The 20,756-nt window shown below is 38.5% G+C and overlaps 1 protein-coding gene across 2 annotated transcripts in view; it reads left to right on the top strand.

Moving 5' to 3' along the window:
- LOC121651586 (kazrin-like) overlaps positions 1-20,756 on the top strand; it is a 175,749-nt gene that overhangs the window by 107,722 nt on the left and 47,271 nt on the right. For both annotated transcript variants that reach the window (XM_042003900.1, XM_042003901.1), the window contains exon 5: positions 15,475-15,582. In XM_042003900.1, the coding sequence (XP_041859834.1) occupies positions 15,475-15,582 (108 nt within the window). The remainder of the gene's footprint in view (positions 1-15,474; positions 15,583-20,756) is intronic.

The following is a 20,756-nucleotide window of genomic DNA, read 5'->3' on the forward strand; positions in this document are numbered from 1 at the left end:
TATGTTTTTTTGGTTTTTTCTTCCACAGTTGGGCTGGGAACTATTATATTGGTGATGCACAGTGAAAGACAAACTATGGCAAATATTCAAACATTATATTAGATTTTATAAAAGATTAAAGTGAGTGTGGACACTATGACAAGTCCAAAGGTGAATTTTTAGCTGCAGAGTTGCTCTACTGATGCTTCGAAATCCTTTCTAGACCTTAACGAACAGAAAACAGTTTATGCTTCTCTTGCCATAAACTAGTTGGAACAGAACTACAAAAGCAATGTCTTGTATAAATAAACTTTTCAGTATTCCCTGACAAAGAGCCCAGTCCTGTGTGTGTTACAAATGACTGGTTTTAATAAACTGACTGGTTGTGTAAACAGGATGCTGAATCATTTTAAAAGAATGAGTTTAGGCTACACCATCAAAATTCTAGCAAAGGATCAATTTGATGACCAGTGTAGCAGAATACGAACAAGTAATATTCGTACTCCTGGGATGCCCCGACTGTTTCTGAGCACTGGTGCAAATGCAGCATCTACAAAATCAGCGATTGAACTGATTTCAAACCACACTCATCACAGAATGTATTGTATAGACTAATCTGGCGGCTGTTTTGTGGGTTGCGCCATCTTGGGTCGCCGCCATTACTGAGGTGGCCAGTTCTAGTTACCTCTATCTGGTGATATGGAGAGCAGCATAAATATTTGGACTTGATGACATTAGACAGTTACTGATAAGGGTATCTTATCTGGAGATCTCAAAGTTATTCTGTTTTTCATACTAGTTTGACATCAGTGCATCAATATAAACTATAAGTCATCAGACAGAAACTAATTTTAATAACTGACAATCCACTTTGGAATATAAAACACTAATCTGGTTATAAGTGATCAAAAGTTTGTAAAAGACTAGTTTCCATTTTTTGCAAAGGCTGTTAATTTTCTATTTTGTCAGATATTTAGCATAGTTGTGTTATAGCTAGTTTAGATTGCAGGAAAGCATGTATATGATCTGTTTGTGTTACTGAAAGAATGATTTTTATTTTCTGGTCACACCATTCCCCTTATAAGAGCAAATAATGTAACATTTCACAATATCTTACAAATTAGCCATTACTCTCAGCAACACCGCAGCCCCTTGTCTTTTTGTCTGTTAACATTAACTAGCATAAAAATGTTAACCGTTGTGTCATGTTCAGCTGGATGGCAACATGTCATGTCAAATTGACTGTTCACCTCAATTTACCATGTTTTTGTTGTTGGGGAAAAAATACAGTGTTTCCTCTGTCATGACATCATGTCATTTCTTTGCTCTGTGATTGGCTTGTGTTCCTCCTCGATGCGAACACACCACCATCAGTGGACAAATAGCATCAACCATTGCCCCTTCTCAGTGACACACATACAGCGGGAATCTCCTTGTTTTTGCTTCTTTTTTTTTTTTTTTTAACCCCAGTGAAAAATTTCCACTGCTGATTTCCAGATTTCTGTGACTTTGTTAAGAAAATGGTCCAATTCTCATCTGTTCTGCTCATACATGAACATAAATGCCACCTCAGCAATGGCAGAGGTTCTACTTTGGTGGTGATTAGGCTGAAGCTTTTTTTTTTTCTCTAGAAATATTTGTGCACTTTTTCTATTATGAAAAACTATGTGTTAAACATTAATTTTATACTGCTGCACTTCTGGTTTGTAATCTAGCTCTAAAACTTGAGTAGAAAGACATTTCTTTGACTGAAATCTCTGTTCTGAAAATGTTGCAGGTATCAGACAAACACATGTTAATTACCTTTCTTAGTCTGATGATCTCTTGCATACACCCTAATTGACACACAGCTTAGTTTTGTTCCAGTTCAAGCTATTTAAATTGATGCAGCTGTATCTCACACATTAAGCCATCACTCATTGCCACATAAAGCACACACATACCAAATCATCTCTCTGTGGCACAGCATGACTTTTCAGATGAAGACACATACATAAATACTTAGATAAACATCTCAAAATATAGATTCATCAAACTTAATCTTCAGAGACTTGCATCTTGTTCTCAGAGACATCTTTTCCTACTTTCTTTGTTTCATGCTTTTTACTTTCCATGTATTTCTTGTCAGCTTCACATGCTGTTTTATGATTGCATTGCTTCATAAGTGTGTACATACAGCTCTGATGCACATCTATCATGCAGTGCACATCGATCTGAACAGAGTCTCACACACACTGAGGTGTAATAATTCCTAATTTGACAATGTCCTGTGTTTTAATTGGCATGAAAAATACAATTCATGAGTGAAGTCTACTGTTTTGACTCGACAAAATACAGTATCTCACATAAGTGAGTGCATCCCTCACATTTTTGCAAATATTTTAGTATATCTTTTCATGAGATAACACTATATAAATTAAACTTTGTTGTACAGAATATCAAACTATGGAAACTAAACTTTGATAACTTAGTTTTTGACTGAAGTCTTTCCTTTCTTTTCCTTTTTGAGATGGTGAAACACAGTAAAGACATTTATAACTGCTTAGTTAATGATTATACTACTACTACTACTACTACTACTAATAATAATAATAATAATAATGCATACAATCTAAGGTACAAATAAAAAATGTATCATGTACCGGTAGATTAATAAAAGTAATATCAGCTGCATATTAAATCTTTTGATATAAGTTTAGGTCTAACTGCATGCTCTGCCTGGATCAGTTCAGACTCCCCACTTTGAGGGAAATTACACAGGAGGCATTTTAATGTCTTCAATATGGCATCAAGTAATCTTGCCAAAGCCTCAACCACATCAGTGGGAAGAAGAAGACTTTGCCAGCACAGCCTTCCTGGGAGTTCCCCTGTTCCCACTGCCCTCGCCTGTTGCTCACTGACAATGTAGCCCAGTCTAAATGAAATCGTTCATTGAGCTGGCTGGGCAAAAGTAAAGCCATCACTAAAGTCTTTTAGCAAACTAAGCTCACAAAATTACAAAATGTGGCAGCTGCTGATTTTTATGTAAAAAGCTATCAAAAATAAAACAATAAATTAATTAATTACAGAGTTGTTGTTATCTTATTTACAGCTAAACGTGATTAATGGTTTGTGTTCTTGGTAGCTGAATATCTATACTGAGAGGAAAACAAAGCTTTAAAATGCATCATTTAAACTCCACAGAAACTTAGTTATTTATAATGACTTGGGCAAAGTTTCTGCAACATACAAACAAGGACTGGGCATTAAAAACAGGTTTTGAAAGAGAAAATATTATTCAAAGAACTTAGTTTTTTTTTCTTTTATTCCACGAGTTTTAGGTATTTTAAGTGAGGGTTCATCTTTTCTCTAAATGCCAGAGCTGGCTCATAATAAGAACAGATGATAACAGTAGGTGGCATACAGGAGACTCATGTGGATGTGTTTGTCAATGGCCAGAATATCAGGAGGCTGAAACCCTTCAGCAGGGTTCACAAAAAATCTGGATTGTTTTCCAGCTGTAGAGAACTGTAAACACTATGAACAAAAGACACAAAAATGCATATTATTATTAAGTGAGGGCTGTTTTTGTTGCTCTATGGCAGTAATTTGTCATCTCTTAATATTGTATTTTAATGCTGTATTTTTATTTTTTTTTCTTTTAAGATGTAATTGGCTCAGACTCGGCGTTTGTTGAATGTTGACTCATTGTGCCTGTGTGTGCCTGTCTGTTACTGGAAAAAAAGGTTCTTTGAGGTTCTTTCAGCTGCAGATCTTCCCATTATCTTATCCTACGTTTTAAAATGGAAAATGAGGAGAATAAGTGAGAGTATAGCAGAAAATGTTAGTAGCAGAAAGGTAATATGAGAGCAACAAATGAATGACAAAGCTGGAGAGAGTCAGAAAAGTGTAGAAAGGGAGAGGTCTGGAGGCAGATGCAAGGACCCTTCAGAGGAGAGGACATGGTTGGACTGAGAGAGCCCATCTGTAGTCAGCAGATGAAAGCAAAAGTGAGAAACAGAAATTGATATTTGTCAGGTGGGAATGATTTTCAATGTGAAGAAAGAAAGTGGAGCCGAGAGGAGCCTCTGAGCAGAGAAGAGTAGAGAAGTTTGTATTGCTTGGGTTTGTGAGGAGAGGAGGATTTTTGTCATAATGGGAGACTTTATGTGTCTGTACTTTTTCCTTGAATGCTGAGCTGAAAGCTGTTGCAGAGAAAGATAAACAATTTTGCCAGAACAGTTTGTTTAATTGAATCAGCACACAAAAAACTAGATTACAAAGTGTATTGATTATTGCTTCAGATTTTTCTTTATTTTCCCTACAAAACCTTTTTTTTCTTCAGTAATAACTTCCTCAGCTGTAGTGATACACTATACAGGACTTTAAAGTTGCAGTCAGAGGCTGCTAACTTGATAAAATGAAAAAGATAATGGTTAAAACTGTTTATAAACTCCTTGGTTTTCTTTTTTCCTTGGCAGACTGTCATACTCACTGTGGTCTTGCTTTCCAGGTACTCCTCTTTGTGCTCTTTGTTTGTGTGTGTGTGTGTGTTGCCTGGACATTTCTGTTGTGCCTGCCTAAACAGATTGTGTAGAGCTTTGGTTTTTGTCTTTTGGCAATGCATCACTAAAGCACCTGTCTTTGTATGAGCAATAACATCATTAAATAACATTGCATTCTTTAATACATTTATAACAAATGCAAATCGTGGTTCCTTATTTCTGTGCTTGCACATGTAGGTGATACTTTTAACCTGTTTTTAGTTGGGTAATGTTTTTTAGCCATGGTACTGTTTCCTCAACGAAGTAGATAAAGAAATAAAAATGCTGATGAGTAGTCTCTGATAGATAAATCATAATAACTCTACTTTGTTTATTTAAGTGATTCGATTAATTTTCACTGTCAAAAAGAATAAGTGACTTGGATCTTTTTTGTGCAAAATGATATTAGTTTGTAATGTCTGTTTGAAATAATTAGTGTAAAAAGCTACATATAAAACACAGTCGGTTTACATGGTATCTATTTAATAGATTATAAACAAACTGAAGCCAGTGAAGAGGATTAGGATCTAGTTTTAGCTTCTGAATATTTTTTCTTTCTTTTTCTTTGTGTATTTTTTGGGGGGGAAGGGGGGGGGGGGGGTCATTTTTAATATAACTTTCCATTTATTATTGAGCCAGTTACTTTAAGCATCAACTAATTCTCTGTTTTCTATTTTGAAATCACCTTCTCCAGAAACTAGCTGGTACTGTATCCTAATCTCTGTGCTGTTTGAAACATACGGCTGTTGAAGAAAGTGTGATGTCTACACTATAATTCAGATACAATTCAAAGTCTATCAAATGCAGCATGTTGTCAGCGATTGCAAGTTTCATAGCCTTTCCATTTCCTGATAGGAGCTCTTACTGCACATAGCTATCCATCTCCCAAAGTGCTTTAATACCAGGGAAATATTGGTTGAAGTAGCCATTTTAAAAACTGTAGTGCTTGCAGGCACCTTTACCTGCATGGTTGCGGACCTGAGGAAATGGGACATTTTTTAATCTCAGTATACAGAGGCGAGATGGGCACTGTGAAAACAACATTCATGTGCTAACAAAAGTCTGTGCCTCCTTTGTTTAGTCCCTCAAGCAGCAGCTCATTGTCTCATGAGTCCTGACATCAACTAATAACATCCCAGCCTACACACTTCCTTGAATGGACTCCCTCGCACATTCAGCAGCCTTTCATTTCAGTATGAATTGACAATGAGGCATTTTGAGATCTGGAATGGTTAGCGTGGGCGGCTAAACATTAAGCACTGGCTCCCCTCAATCACACACTGGTCCATTACTTCCATTTATCTGCAGGATATTTATAGGATACCTTGAATTGGGGTCTTGAAGCAGGTGAAACGCAGGGGAAAGGCCTTTTCTGGCTGGCAGTGATTAATGCATGAATATGCAAGCTTTATCACAAGTCCAGCAGCCTCGGGATCACTGAGTTTCTTTGCAATTAAAGGCGAGTGGCAGATGTAAGAATAGCAAGGCATTGTGTCTATCTGCAGATTGCAGACAGAGCTGAGGCGCATGGACAGCGTGGTGAAGGTTCCAGCAGCAGCGTCTATTCATTCTTTAATCACCTCCACCACTCATTAGGATCTTCTTTTGTTCCAGCTATCGCTTCTCCCTGCACTGTGCCTGCAGATAAAGTATAGTCGGCTAAGAAGAGAGAAGAGCTCAGGGAACCCCATTAAACAGTGGCAGAGAAAAGGAAGAAAATGGTCAGGAGAAAAAGACAGGTAACGTCAGAGTGGTGGAAATATTAAGCTAAGCAAAAGGAGAGCTGAGGGGCAGTAACAGGAATATATGAGATGAAGTGAACTGTTTGACCATAAAGACAAGTAATTCAATCTTCCTTTTAAGACTGACTCGTTTTATAAGCATGCAGAGCTCAGCATGAATTACCCCTAAAATCTGTGAATGTAGTTCACCATGTTCTTGTACAGTAACTGGATAAAATTGCTGGTTTTACTCAATAATTTTGTTTCTTAATAGAGCATGGGAGCCCTATTCCTTTCATTTAATGGTTTTCTGTAACAATGAAGTCAGGGTTAATGTGTTCCATTAAGAGTAAAGTCATCCTGAGTGGTTGGAATCTTTCAGAGGAGGGGTGGGCATGATATAATGCCACCAATTATCATTACAGTATTATGCACCTACAAAATCACTGACGTAACATTTTCTGTTATACAAACAACACATTTTTTTGGCTTTAAATACATCTGCTATCTTTAAGATGTGCACAAGATCAAATACAAATGTTGAGCAAGTGTCTTTCCAGTAGTAAGTAGTAGTAAGACTTAATTTTCCTCCCATGTTTGGTGAAAATTTGAACAGAAGTGTCATTAAAATGAGCAAAAATGTATTGCCTGTAAGTACTTCAGAGGCTGTATAGAAATATTTTGCCGTGCGAACTAATGGTAAATGGTAAATAGACTGTACTTATATAGCATTTTTCTAGTCACATGTCCATTTAAAGCGTTTTTACACTACATGTCTTATTCATCCATATGGATGAACACACACACACTCATACAACACTTCTATTGTGCTTTCTCCAATCACACACATTCATACCCTGATAGAAACATTGGGAGGCAACGTGGGGTTCAGTGTCTTCCCCAAGGACACTTCGGCATAAAGTCAGGGTAAGACTGGAATTGATCCACTGACTTTCTGATTGGTAGACGACTGCTCTTCCTCCATCCTGGTCTAGTCTCTGTCTAATATATACCCCAGTATTCTTTCCGTTAAAAAAAAAAAAAATTGCAAATGTTATGTTTGCAAATTTGCTTGAAATTACCAGGGAGAGGACATGTCTTTCAGAATGCATTACAGACTATGTAAACTTCTGCACAAACAATATCATCCCCACTAGAACTTTACTTTGTTTACCAAACAACAAACCCTGAATGACCAGGGACAACAAGGGAGTGCTGAAAGGGAAGAAGGTGGCATGCTTCAAGTGGCAGACAAAGATGAGCTGAGGTCTGTGCAGACTGAGCTGAAAGCCATCACTGGTCATGGAAAGAAGACGAACCAGATGAGGAAAGGAGACCTACATGAGGCCAACAAGCTAAATCTGTTTTTTAACAGGTTTGACGATGGAGCCTCTGCCCACTCTCCTCCCAGCTCCGCTCAGGACTTCACTCCCCCTGTGCCCACACCTCTCACCTTAAAGACTACTCCCCCTTCCCCTTGCACCTCCTCTGCTCCCCTGAACGATGTCTCATGGACATCTCAGCTGTCCTGCCCCCCACTGGCACTCTCTTTCCCCCTCTTATCATCTTCATTGCTGAAGATGAGTTTTGTCGTCTTCGTCCCAGGAAAGCTGGGGGCCCTAGTGGCCTCTGCCCCAGAGTGCTTAAAGGATATGCCTTTCAGTTGTGTGGGATCTTCAAACACACCTTCAACCTGAGCCTGATCCAGATGGTTGTCCCTGACAGGTGGAAAACCTCATGTCTGGTTCCAGTGCCCGAGAAGAAGCATCCCAGCACACACAGCAACTATAGACCAGTGGCCCTGATATCACATTTCATGAAGTTGCTAGAGGGGCTCATGCTTAAGCACCTCCGCACAGTCGTCGGACTATTGTTGGACCCCCTGCAATTTGCCTACCAGTCCCAGATAGGAGTGGAAGGTGCCATCATCTTCCTGATGCACAGAGCCTACACCCACCTGGAAGAGACAGGCAGCACTGTGAGAGTCATGTTCTTCGACTTCTCCTGTGGTTTTAACACTATTCGACCTGCCTGCTGAACAGGAAGCTACTGGACAAGCAGGTGGATGCTCCACTCGCAGCCTGGATCCACAACTACCTCACAGGCAGCCCTCAGTATGTGAGGCTGGGGAATATCATATCGGATACCCTTGTGAGCAGCACAGGGTTGCCACAGGGGACGGTCCTGTCCCCATTCCTGTTTACCCTTTACACCTCAGACTTCAGGTTCTCTTCACAGTCCTGGCACCTGCAGACGTTCTCGGATGACTCTGCCATCGTGGGCTGTATCTTTAGGGGCAAGGAGGAGGAGTACAAGGGTGTGGTGGACATGTTTGTGGAGTGGTGTGGACTGACCACCTTCAGCTCAATGTCAGTTGGTTTTTGGATTTCAGAAAACAGAGGACCCTTCTGAACTCTGTTACCATCAGGGGTACAGAAGTGGCTGACACTAACAGACTCAACAAGATCATCAGGAGAGCTGGGTCTGGCCTGGAGTTGAATTGGAGTATGTGGCAAAGGTGTCCGAGAGGAGTATGCTGAAGATGCTCCTTAGTATCATGGACAATGTCCATCATCCCCTGCATGCCACATTGACGTCTTGTCAGAGCTCTTTCAGCCATAGACCGAGACCACCGAGGAGCTCCACTAAACACCACAGGAGGTCTTTCTTACCTGAGGCTACTTAAAAACTTAAAAAAAAACTTTAAAAACTTACTGTAAATAAGAACTGCAATATTTATCTGCATATACCTGTTCATACCTGTTCATAACCATAATTTATCTGTAAATATCTGTTCATAACCATAACATATGCAATAGTCTTTTTGTTATGTTCTTTTTCTGTACTCTGGCACAACAAGTTTCTTTGGGATTGGTAAAGTTGTTCATATACATATAATTTTGAATTAGTTCAATCTTAGGTTTTGGAAAAAATCTGAAAAGTGAAAAGACCTTGCCAGGTTCACTCAAACAAGAACTGAACCTGGAATGATTCACTATTTTTCATAGAAACATGGCTTGCATTTGTAGCAAGATGACCGTAACATGTTTTTATGTTTTGCTCTCACACATTTCTAACATCATTGCAACAAAAGCTGATTTGGCAGTCTTGATGTCCTGACAGAGTGACATTGCGACTTAGTGAACAAAGATTAAAATGAAGCTGCTGTCGTTGTTTGGGGAAACAAAAATACAAAGCGAGATCTGCTCTTGTTTGCAGAATAACACTGTTAATAACTGCAATCAAAACTAATAGTTTCTTTAACTTCACAGATCATCTTTTGACCAATTGTGGCTGTGTGTGTATTCAAATTCTTTTGAAAGTTTACAATGCTGCTAGAATGAAAAGGTCCTCTAGACTCGGCAAGGTGAAGGAAGCTTGGCTGCTTCTATTTTGAGAGAGCACTATGCTTGTGTTTCCTCCCTGCTGAGAGCAGGAACAACAGGGGGCTCTTGTTGGGAAAGTCTTAGTTCTCCATGTAAGTTTTACCGTCACACTGTAAAAGGTTAATGAAGTATCCAGAAGGCTCCACAGTCACATATGGTAACTGAAGACACATTTATTGTGCTTTGTTTTGTACTTTTATTGGAGAACATTAAAAATTTTTGATGGTCAAGAAAAACTGTACTAACAAGGAGAGTCCTATTTCAGAGTCATAAAATAAAGTAACCAACAGGCACCCTGTAAGTCAAACAATATCAAGTTTGTTTTTTTTTCATATTCTTTTTCACACCTCTGTAATATGTGATGAATAAGATGCAGAGAATATGCACCATGTATAATCATCTAATCATATCCTTTTACTTTTTGTGTCTATACATACTGTACATATAAGAACACACTTAAAATTAAGTATGGACTTGTAAGTTCTTGTTTTGTATGGGGTCAGTATATAAACTTTTAACACATGATTAACACACACACCATCTGCAAAGTTTCAGGAAGAGATGTAGAAATAATGTGGTTCTGAAGCAGAAACGGACACATAATGGGTTTTTAACACAGACAGTTCAGCTTTAAAGTTCTGCAAGATGGTTCTCTGGACTAGACTAAAATCATTTTTATCATTATTTATTTATCATTTTAACTTGTCACAAATGTTTCAACATAATCTCAATCAGCAAAGAAGCTGGAGTCAAAAGAGTCGAAGAAATAAATACTGTATAATTATGTTTTTGTCTTACAACACTGCAGACAGCAGGCAGGACCTTAAAAGATATATTAAATTATATACAGCAGTGGTCACTGATTTAATAATCTTCAAGCAATAGTTGATCAATGTTTAGTCCACAAGAGAAAACCAAATCTAGCATGTGACCTAGGATCAGAACGTTTTCTAATTTAATAATAGATGTCAAAAACTCTGAGAATTTTCTATTTCTTTTTCTACTGTTTGGAATTGAAATGCAATAAATGCATTAAATTTCCGGACATTACTAGAGCTTGAGTTGACAATATTAATGTCTATGCCTTTTATTTGATTAAGTCACCCACTAAAATTTATTTAAATAAAAAATAAAAACATGTTGCTTTTTGGGTTAAATATTGTTATGCGATTAAATTGTGATCAAGATTAATTAATTACAAAGCCTGTAATTAATTTGATAATTTTTTTTATTTTTTAAGGCCCATGCACACACACACGCACACACACACACACACACACACACACACACACACACACACACACACACACACATATATATATATATTTATATATATATATACACACCAACCCTTTAAGGTATTTGTAACTAGTTTTGTATTCATTAAAATTCCTTTTGAACTCTCTGTCAAACACATTTTTCTGCTTTTCCTTGTTATCAGCTTTTTCTCCACTTCATCATCAAGCAGCCATTGTGGGTTTCCTCTTTTTTTTGGCATTTATTCCACCAAACTCTTTTACCTTCTCTTGAGTTTCCAAACGGCTGTGAGGGCCTGTCAAAGGCACGATGGAAGGAAGATAAAACATTTTCATGAGGCAACTGGGCAGCTGCAGCTTGAACCTGGCAGAAAAAAACATGCACAGTGAATTTTTATATAATTCAAAAAACTGACAGCTCTGCTCATGCTGCCAAAAGCTGCACTGGGTTAGAAAAAAGATATATTTGCAATGAAGTGAAGAATTATATACAGATAAAAAAACAACAACAAATAAACTCTTGTGCTAAAACCAATCACCTTAAGCGAGGACAAGCAGCAAGCCCTACAACGCCCATCCCAAAGAGGGTGATGACTAATGTTGCCATAATGACAGCAACAACCTCTAGAACTTGAGCTTCCAGACACATCTGTGCACAATTACTGCAAATAATTCAACCAGTAACAGCGTCTTAATAGATGGGTAGTGAAATGATGACAGAATGATTAGGAAGAGGAGGAGGAGGAGACCAGAGAGGAGCAGAGGTTGAAAAGTGTACTAGATTAGAAGCAATCTGCTGCAATGCAAATTTTGTTGTGTGTGATCAAAGCACCATCTTAAGTGATGTAGGATTTTTAGCATTTATCGAAATGAAGATTTTTTCCCATCTTCTAATGATTGCAGTTCTCATACTTCAAGTAGAACAGATTTTTTCATCATCTCTGTGTTTGATTGGGAGGATGGCAGATGTTAAATACACATTTTTAAACGACAGCACCATTAAAATGCCTTTATGTGAGCCGACCCAAAGCTGTACATTCAGCATGCATTCACTATGTGTTGCTGGTGGAAACTGAAAGCTATATTAGAAACCACTGAACCTCGCCAGAAATCAAATCACACTTGGGTCATAAAAATGTTAATATTGATGTGAGTGTGCAGCCGTCTCTCAATGCAGCCGCTGTGTTTGCACGCCTGCATGTGTTAAAGCTTGTATGCTTTTACTTTGGCCATGCATTTATGTTCTCCCCAGAGACAGTAGCTGGGTTGATGAATGGCAGACTGTGGAGTTTGGAATAAGGAGTAAATGTTCATTATGTGTGTACTGAGGTGGATTTTGTGAAGTTGATTGTGTGACGCATTAATCACACTGGTTTCTCCACAATATATATCTTTGTCCATGAAATAAACGTTTTCAGTATATAATGATTGCTTAAGGTGTCATGTGGTTGTGTAGCTTTACACCATATTTTTTCTCTCTCTCTTTTTAGCCATTTCTATCTTTGCAGTTTTTTTTTTTAAGTTTTTTTTTTTTTTTAACGATTGTCAAAAATAGTGTATTTTGTAAATGGTGTACATGCAATTTTAAAGTTAGTATTTAAAGAGTTATTGTTATTCTTTATGTGCATTTAAAAATAAAAACAAGTAATTGAACATGATGCAAGAAGAACTGCCTGGCCTTGTGGTGTGAACACAACAATCTCTCTCTGAACGTGGAGAAGGCGAGGAGATTGTTGTAGACTTCAGGAGAATGCGCCCCCAGCATGCACTTGTGACCATCAATGGTGCTACGGTGGAGGGAGTGAGCAGCACTAAGTTCCTGGGTGTGCACGTCACAGAGGACCTTTCCTGGACCATCAACACCACATCCCTGGCCAAGAAAGTCAACCAGCACCTCTACTTCTTTAGCAAACTTAAGAAAGCTAGAGCCCCGGTCCCCATCATGTGCACCTTCTACAGAAGCACCATTGACAGCGTCCTGACCAGCGGCATCACTGTGTGGTTCCGCACCTGCTCCACATCCTGCAGGAAAACCCTCCAACAAATTGTGAGAGCAGCTTAGAAGATCGTCTGTGCCTCTCCTCTCCCTGCAAAACATCTACACCTCTCACCTTACTTGTAAAGCCCACGAGAGACCCCACCCACCCGTCACACAGCTTCTTCCATCAAGAAGGAGACTGTGGAGCCTGCGGGCCAGGACCAGCAGACCAAGGGACAGCTTCGTCCACCAGGCTGTCAGGATGCTGAACTTTCTTTCTGCTTAGCCCCCCCCTTCCACACACACAAACCCTGGACTCTGACACCCCCCATCAACAGTTGACCTTTTACACTCTCAGGTTCAAGCGCACTTTAATCACTTTAACCAGACCACAAGCTTACTCAGTCTTTTTTTTTGCACCATAACTATAAACATATATTGTACTGACTATAATTTGCCTTGTCGATTTATCATCGTGTTTTTTTACTTAGTGATGGTACTTGTTTTGTTTGTTTTGTTTATTAGCTTATATTCTTGTATTTCATGCTCTAAGGTTTGAGAGAACCGTAATTTCAATTCTCTGCTTGTCCTGTACATACTGCAGAATTGACAATAAAGTTTTCTTGACTTTGATGATCGTGTTGCTCTGCAAGCAGGACTGGGACAAAAAAAAAGGTCATTCCTGGCGTTTTGGCCCAGATCAGCCCATATGCAGTCATGAACACCACAAATCTTTGCGCTTCCTTTAATGTTAATATAAACTAGGGATGGGCATTTTAGGTGACTAGTCAGGACTTTCAAAATCAGTTAGTCGTGACATCATTTTTTTTTTTTTTTTTTTTTTTTACATTGCTAATTTTTTTTAACATCCTGTGGGCTCTAGTGTCCTTTATTGTTCAGCAGGTAAATGAGAAAGTAGGTCAGGGAGACATCAGGATTGAACCTGGGCTGGCTGTGTCCGTTGGGCAGCTGCTATGCCAGGCAAACTCAACACTGCGCCCACAGGAGCATTCAGCCACAAAGCAATCAGTTATTTATCTTTGTCTTTCCGTCTGGTCTTTTTGCTTCTGAAGCAACATTTCTGTGACTGTTTAGTAACCATGCTGCTCTGGTCTGTTGCTTCCACTATCGGTGAAAACTGAGGCGGATGCAAGGTTATTCCTCCTGGCTGAAGCAGCAGGTAGCTTCAAGGTGAACTCCCTTCAGTTTACCCAGCAGTAGTGAAGCGGACACTGGATTCTGTTGTAACTAGAAGAGATTCAGTATATGGTGTTTATTGCTAAAGCTTGTAGCAAAAACATTCACCACTAAACAGGCAGTTTCTCAAAGCTAACTTTCTCTGCTACACTGTTCTTTCAACAGCACTGGATACAGCACCCTGTCTCTGTGCAGTGTCACAAAACTCCATCAAACAAGAAGTCGTCGACTTTGTGCGCCATTTCGACTAATCAATTAGTTGATTAGTCATGCACATCACTGATATCAACCATGCAATTCCTTTAACCCACTAAAGCCATGCAGTGAGTTAGCAGTAATCAATGGGAGTGGAGACATTAAATATTGCCAAAGAAAGTGTGGCTTGTTAAATTTATTAATGAAATAAAAATCTGTACTCCAGTGATGAAGCAACATTTCTTACTGTGTGTTTGAAAACAGAAAGCAAAGACATGAGAATAATGGATCAGAAGAAAGCTGTTCCTGGACAAAGTGTAGAAACAATGTCTCTCTGTCTGCTGCCTGCTTTTCTCTTCTGGAGATGTTATCTCAGCCATGTTCAATTAAAGACTAAATGGAGGTTTTTCATTTTTATTAAACATAATAATACAATAATAAACATAATGCCGTCAGGTACAAAATGATTGGATTCTCCTGTAAGAGGTAAAAAGCTAATGTTGATGAATAATGATAAAATAACTAAATTTTTTAACCAGTGAACACAACCAACTATTTTCCTGCTGGAATCTCTGACCTCATCAACTGATTTCATTAATGTAATGAGATAAACTAACGTAATAAAACTGCTGTTTTATCGACGTGTTATCACTTCTTCATGACTTTGTAAACAGCCAGTGTATTTACTGCTAATAGGCTCATATGGATCAGACTTAGTGGGCTGAATTTGTCTCTTTACTTAAAACAGAACCTCAGTGATGTGAAAGCAGTGCAGCTTACCATAGTTTCTAACATCATGGTTGGCAGCTCACTAAGTCCTGCTGTTGCTAACGTCAATTATCTTTGGACATTTGGTAGTGTCTTTTTCTTTTTTAATTGTGCAGTTTTTCTTTCTCCTCGGTACTGACAGGCAGCTGCATCCAGTGGTACAGAAAAAGAACGGGTTTAAAGTATCTTTTTGGTTCAGCCTGGTGTCAGTTAAGAAGAAAACCAATGGGCCATGGGTGAGGAAAGAAAGTTCTGTATTTGGATGAATTAATTTAGGCACAGTGAAAGTGTGTAGTGTTTAAAAGCTTGAAAAAAAAAGTGCTGCTCCATAAAGCAGTCGGATTAATAAATCAACAGTCATCCGAAAAATGTCAGTCCCTGCTTGCATTTAAATTGATTAACAGCTGGCTTCAGTTTTTCCTAGTCATCCTTTGTCATCTATAAAGATAAATCTTGTTTTTGTTCTTCTAGATCCCTCCCCTCACCAGAGGCAGAAGCCACCAGCCACTGATCTCTGCTACAAGACTGAAATCAGTAGTCTCATGGACTTCAATTCTCCAGATGCCTCACTGGACAAAGGTAGGACTTCATTAGTGCTTTTAAGCCAGATGTGGTTGGTGGAACAAATGACTGTACTGCTTCACCTGGGTAGTCTGGCATTTGGTGAATATTCCATTTAGATAAATTGATATGCAGACACCCAAGACTGTTTACACATGCTAATGTATACATGCAGTATGCATATATTTGCACCTGCATTTTGCTCTGAGTGAATCCACAAGAAGTCGAGATAGTGTTAAAGTGATTTTGCCAAAGCAACACCAAGAATATGGGGGTTAGAGCAATTCCAGCACTGCTACACTCATCAATTTCACACCCTTTTCAACATTAGCTTCAAACTGCACCTTCCTCTAATTATGACTGTTGCGATGGCCCATGAAACCATACTGTGTTTTAAATAATTGTATAAGAAACTAAAAAAAAAAATAGTTTTTACAGTCAGGTAAGTGTGTGTAGCGATATGGCTGGTAAAAGTAGTGTTATGATAGCAGTTTTTTCACAGTTCACTAAAGTGGTTCACATTAAATTCACAGCTGATATTGAGCCATTTAAAGCTGTCATGCCCCATAGTCAATGTGCTATTCCCCTCTTGTGTGCTCATTGCATTTTACTGCCGTGAACCACCCAAAAGAGCAGCCTGTAAACTTTAAAGACTGCATTTACTCCCGTGACTGTTATCTTACAGGGTGGTCAAACCAGTCTCACACTAACGTCATCACCTCTTCAGAGACGGCACTCCCATGGTTTTTATGTTGTCTATTTCAATGTTTCAGCACTTTCATGACAAGCACGTGCTCCTGTAGAGATGATTGAAGATGCAAACTAATGCACCAGTACAAAATTGTCTCTCATACAATGTATCCTGTAAGGCTGCCAGCTGCTGCTTGGTTCTTTAGTGTCACCCAGGCTGTCTGTAGGGACTCTCTTCTCATTAGTGTCCTGCTTAGGGGTGTGTTTGGCTGCCAATTCTCACTTGTCTCCTTTTTGGATCTGATGATGCTGTGTTGGTACTGAGAGGGCTCATAAGTAGTACATGTTCCCAAAATAAGGGATCAAAAAAATCACCAGAGGTACAAGTGATCTGCAGTGAGTGAATGCAACTACTTCATTCAAGGAGTGCACTTTTTTCAGGTACATGTAAAACTTTATAGTAACTGCACTAGTGCAGCAGATTATCAATTATTTAAAAGTCAAATATAAAAAATGTCATATGAAGCAGCTTTATAAATTCGGTGTTTGCAGGTGAAGAGAAAAGATGCTTGACTTAAATATAAGGACAGATTCATGCATATTTTTAAATTAATATCTTTCTAGGTGTATGCAATCTTATTCTCCCGCTGCATGAGACAGCTGGTGCATTAGGTCTATAGTCATTTCCTGGATGCTGCAAATGTGCAGACTCAGGAAAAACACATATACACACAAAACCCCTGCAGTGGCCAAGGCCAGGTATATCACTACAAGTTTCATCAGAATGGGAACAGGCGACTCAGGGGCTGTTATCAGCAAATTCATCTCAGTTCTGCAGTAAAAGAGAGACAGGGAAGGAGAGCAGAAACAAACATAAGCAGCGAGCACTGGAACATTATGGAGACAGGTGCTGCTTCTGCACATTAAGTGGCTATGATGTCACTAAATAGGAAGGTCAAAGCAAAGAAGTCAAACGGGGCTTCCATAAAAAAAAAAAAAAAAAGAAATGACTGGAAGTGAAGGGTGACAAAGAGGGAGAAACAGAGGGGAAACGAGCTGAAGTGCATCATGAAGAGGAGGAGGAGAGGTTGAAATATTGCACAAGGACACTTCGTTGCCTGCATTCACTTGTGATTAACGAGAGAAAATCATGCAGAAAAGAGGAGAGTGGAGACACAGATGAACAAAAGAACAGCAGAATGTGAATGTGTGGGTGTAAGTGAATGTGTAGAGTGGTCTTTCCTGAGTACTTCTATTATTCTCATTTGCTGACACTCTCCAAAACACCTGCCCTCATCGAAGCCCTGTTACAGCCACTAGAAGTGGGGCAGTTAAGTGTCTTCCCTTAAAAATATCCAGACTTCCCCACTGTAATTTGCACATAGAAATAATTACTCAGAGAGGCTTACACAGGATTCTTACCGCTGACTCACATCATTTATTCATGTCAGAGAGCAATAAATGGAGGAACAGTACTGGCATGTAAAGGTCTTGAAGTCATAGTCACTTGTAGAAATTTTAAAAGTAGTTTGTTTAATAACCAAAGTGATAGTATGATTATATGTAATGGAGCCTTTATACATGAAGATGAAGTCTCATAAAATCTCAATAATTGTGGCGGTGTTTTTAAAGAAGAGCATGTCTAACCACTCAGAGCCACAGCATTAAGAGATAGACTTTATACAGTGAGCATAGCTGTCCTTGTCCTTTCTAACTGCTTCATTAATAATGTTGTGCTGGGAAGTAAAACCTAAAGGTCATAAAGGCAAAAGGAGCCAAGATTTCTCAATTAGGCTTGTCTGTTCCGAAAGGGTTTATTTAAACAGTCTTCAAAGAAAGTATTATTTGTTTTCAAGTTGTCAGTGTACAGCAGCCCAGTGAGTCAGCACTAGGTGCCCAATACAAGAAGGTCAGAGCGGCCCTGTTCAGCACCATGCATCACAGTAAAGCCTGCCTTCTATTTTCCTTTTGTCCTGCCAGCTGCCAGATAACATTTCACACACTGATTCAAGCACTTTAAATCTGTCAGTCCCAGATTCAGCAACACTGGTCAACCTTAACACAAACATCAGAACAACACATGATTATTTCCAAAATGCATGAAACTTAAAAACAACCAGCAACAACAAAATGCTCCGCAGGGTAGATGTCTAGAAGAAATGCTTTCGAAATGGACCAAGCTAACGAGTGGTAAATTCAGTTAGCTGACACATTTAGCTAGTTCCTTATTCATGACTCTTTGGGTGGACACCACCATGCAGTTGCACTAATTATATGGTAGTTACACATGTGTCTTTGTGTCTCAGTGCTTGTGGAAGACCAAAATTCAAGACTCATGCATAAATGAGCCACTCTTCCACAAGTACTGACAGACTCTATTCAGAATCTGTTGCTCAACAGAAGCATTTATAGATAAGTCCACTTTCATAATATTATGTTAAGCTTAGCCACATATCACATTATTGTCCGTATTTTAATCTGTGCTGTACCGGACATCAGCTAATGCTTTCACATACTCTAGAGCTGGGGTACTGAACTAAAATTCAAAGAGATTCAAAGAGTTTGGGAGATCATAATAACTATTTAATGTGATATATTTATATATATATATATATATATATATATATATATATAGATATATGTCTATATCTATATATATAGATATGTCTATATCTATATATATAGATATGTCTATATCTATATCTATATATATAGATATATATATAAGTGTGTGTGTGTGTCCATTTCAAGAGTGAAAGTGCATAATTTGGTCTACATCTCACATACCAGATTAAGAAAAAACAAAAAACAAAAGCATGCACTTGATAGCCAGGATAGTTATTTCTGCTTATTTCCAGAGGATTTTATTAAATATGCATCATTGGACTGCTGGTTTGTTTGTAGGCAAATCTGAAGCGACTGAAATGGCAGTCGGTGTCTTCTAATCTGAAAGTAAGGTCCACATCCTGATCATTTTTGTTGCAGCCCATCTGTTACAGAAACTAGAAATCTACTTGCATTAAAGAGCACTTGAGTTCACTATCAGAGGACATTGAGAGCAGACATGCTGTTTGTCTTTGCCTTAATGAAATTATAAGATAGATGTTTTACAGTGTCGATTAAAAATTAGGGAATCTAATTTTTAGAACCTTCAGGGTGCAAATGCTTTGTATTCCTTTTTACTTCTAATATGAATTTTTATAATCAGTTTTGTATGTATTCACCTATGATTCAACCAAATCAGATTCACACCTGCATGCAGCACTGTGCCAAGGTGATGTAGAGGTGTGTTTTCTATTTCTAGAATCCACCTTGGATTCAGGCTTGACATAAGGCTAACAGGTCTGGTACAACCAGTCACTGGTATAAATACATCCTGCTCGCCCTTTAATGGCCTGCTGGCAGCTAAACTAAGCTGGAGTCTGGCAGCAGAGGTGATGGTGGAGCTGGCACATTTGGATGATAGCTTAGCAGCACCTGGTGTCTGCAGTTCTGTTTCAATTAGTACTGACTTTGAAGGTTGGACAAAGTGAGAACAGCTGCAAATAATGTGGTTCATAAATGCTAGGAATAACTAAAGCTGGTTGAGTAAAAAGACATTAGTAAAAGAAGTAGTGATGAATGTAGCAAACATGTTAGCAATTTAGACAAGACAGATTCTTTTTGGACTGAAAGTCCATGAACAGTATAAGATTTCATGCAATACCTGTAGGTATTACTGAAATCTAAAACTTCACACTGACATTTTAACTTTACCCACCTTATGCTTTTTGCCCCGAGTAAAAAGAGCATCAAGGTGGAAATGTAGAAAAGATTATAGGAGAGGAAATTACAATGTCGTTAGAGTCATAACAAATCTGTGGTTAATAACCAGCTAATATTTGAGAAAACCTGTGGGGCAAAAAATTAATTTTGCTGTTATTTGAAGTGAAACAGAATCTACCACCACTTCAAACAGTCAGCATTCAACTTCAGTGATGCATTGCAGTGTCACTGAGGCAGGACAAGAGCTGTTATTAGAGACTGCTGCCATGGGCTCCTCTGAGCAGCAAACTAAAGCATGAAAATTTTGCTAGTCTATGTTTATAAATTTAGCAAAGGTGATACAAAGACATCTCACACTTTCTTGTTATAAAGGTGCAGCATCTCACAGTGCTGATGTCCAGCTGATCTAAAGAAAAACTTCATATCTGCTCTAAGTCTTGTCTGGAGGTGTAGAAGGATCTTAGATCTTTTATTCACCTCACATAAAATATTCTTAACCTTGTGCTCTTTTTCTTCCCTCTCATTTTTTCTTTTTTCTTGTTTTTTTTAACAATTTTTTTCCCTGAAAATCAGTATAGCCATGAAACAGAGATTATATACAGTATAAAATCTATTTATGTGTGTATGTTTATATATACATAAAATTAAAGAGCAAAAATCTTAATTAGACATGATTAAATGTATTAGCTTCTTTTTGTTACCACTGATTGTCTCACGTGCACCCACACCAATGTGAC

Source organism: Melanotaenia boesemani, chromosome 13, assembly GCF_017639745.1.
Source record: "Melanotaenia boesemani isolate fMelBoe1 chromosome 13, fMelBoe1.pri, whole genome shotgun sequence".
Taxonomy (NCBI): Eukaryota; Metazoa; Chordata; class Actinopteri; order Atheriniformes; family Melanotaeniidae; genus Melanotaenia; species Melanotaenia boesemani.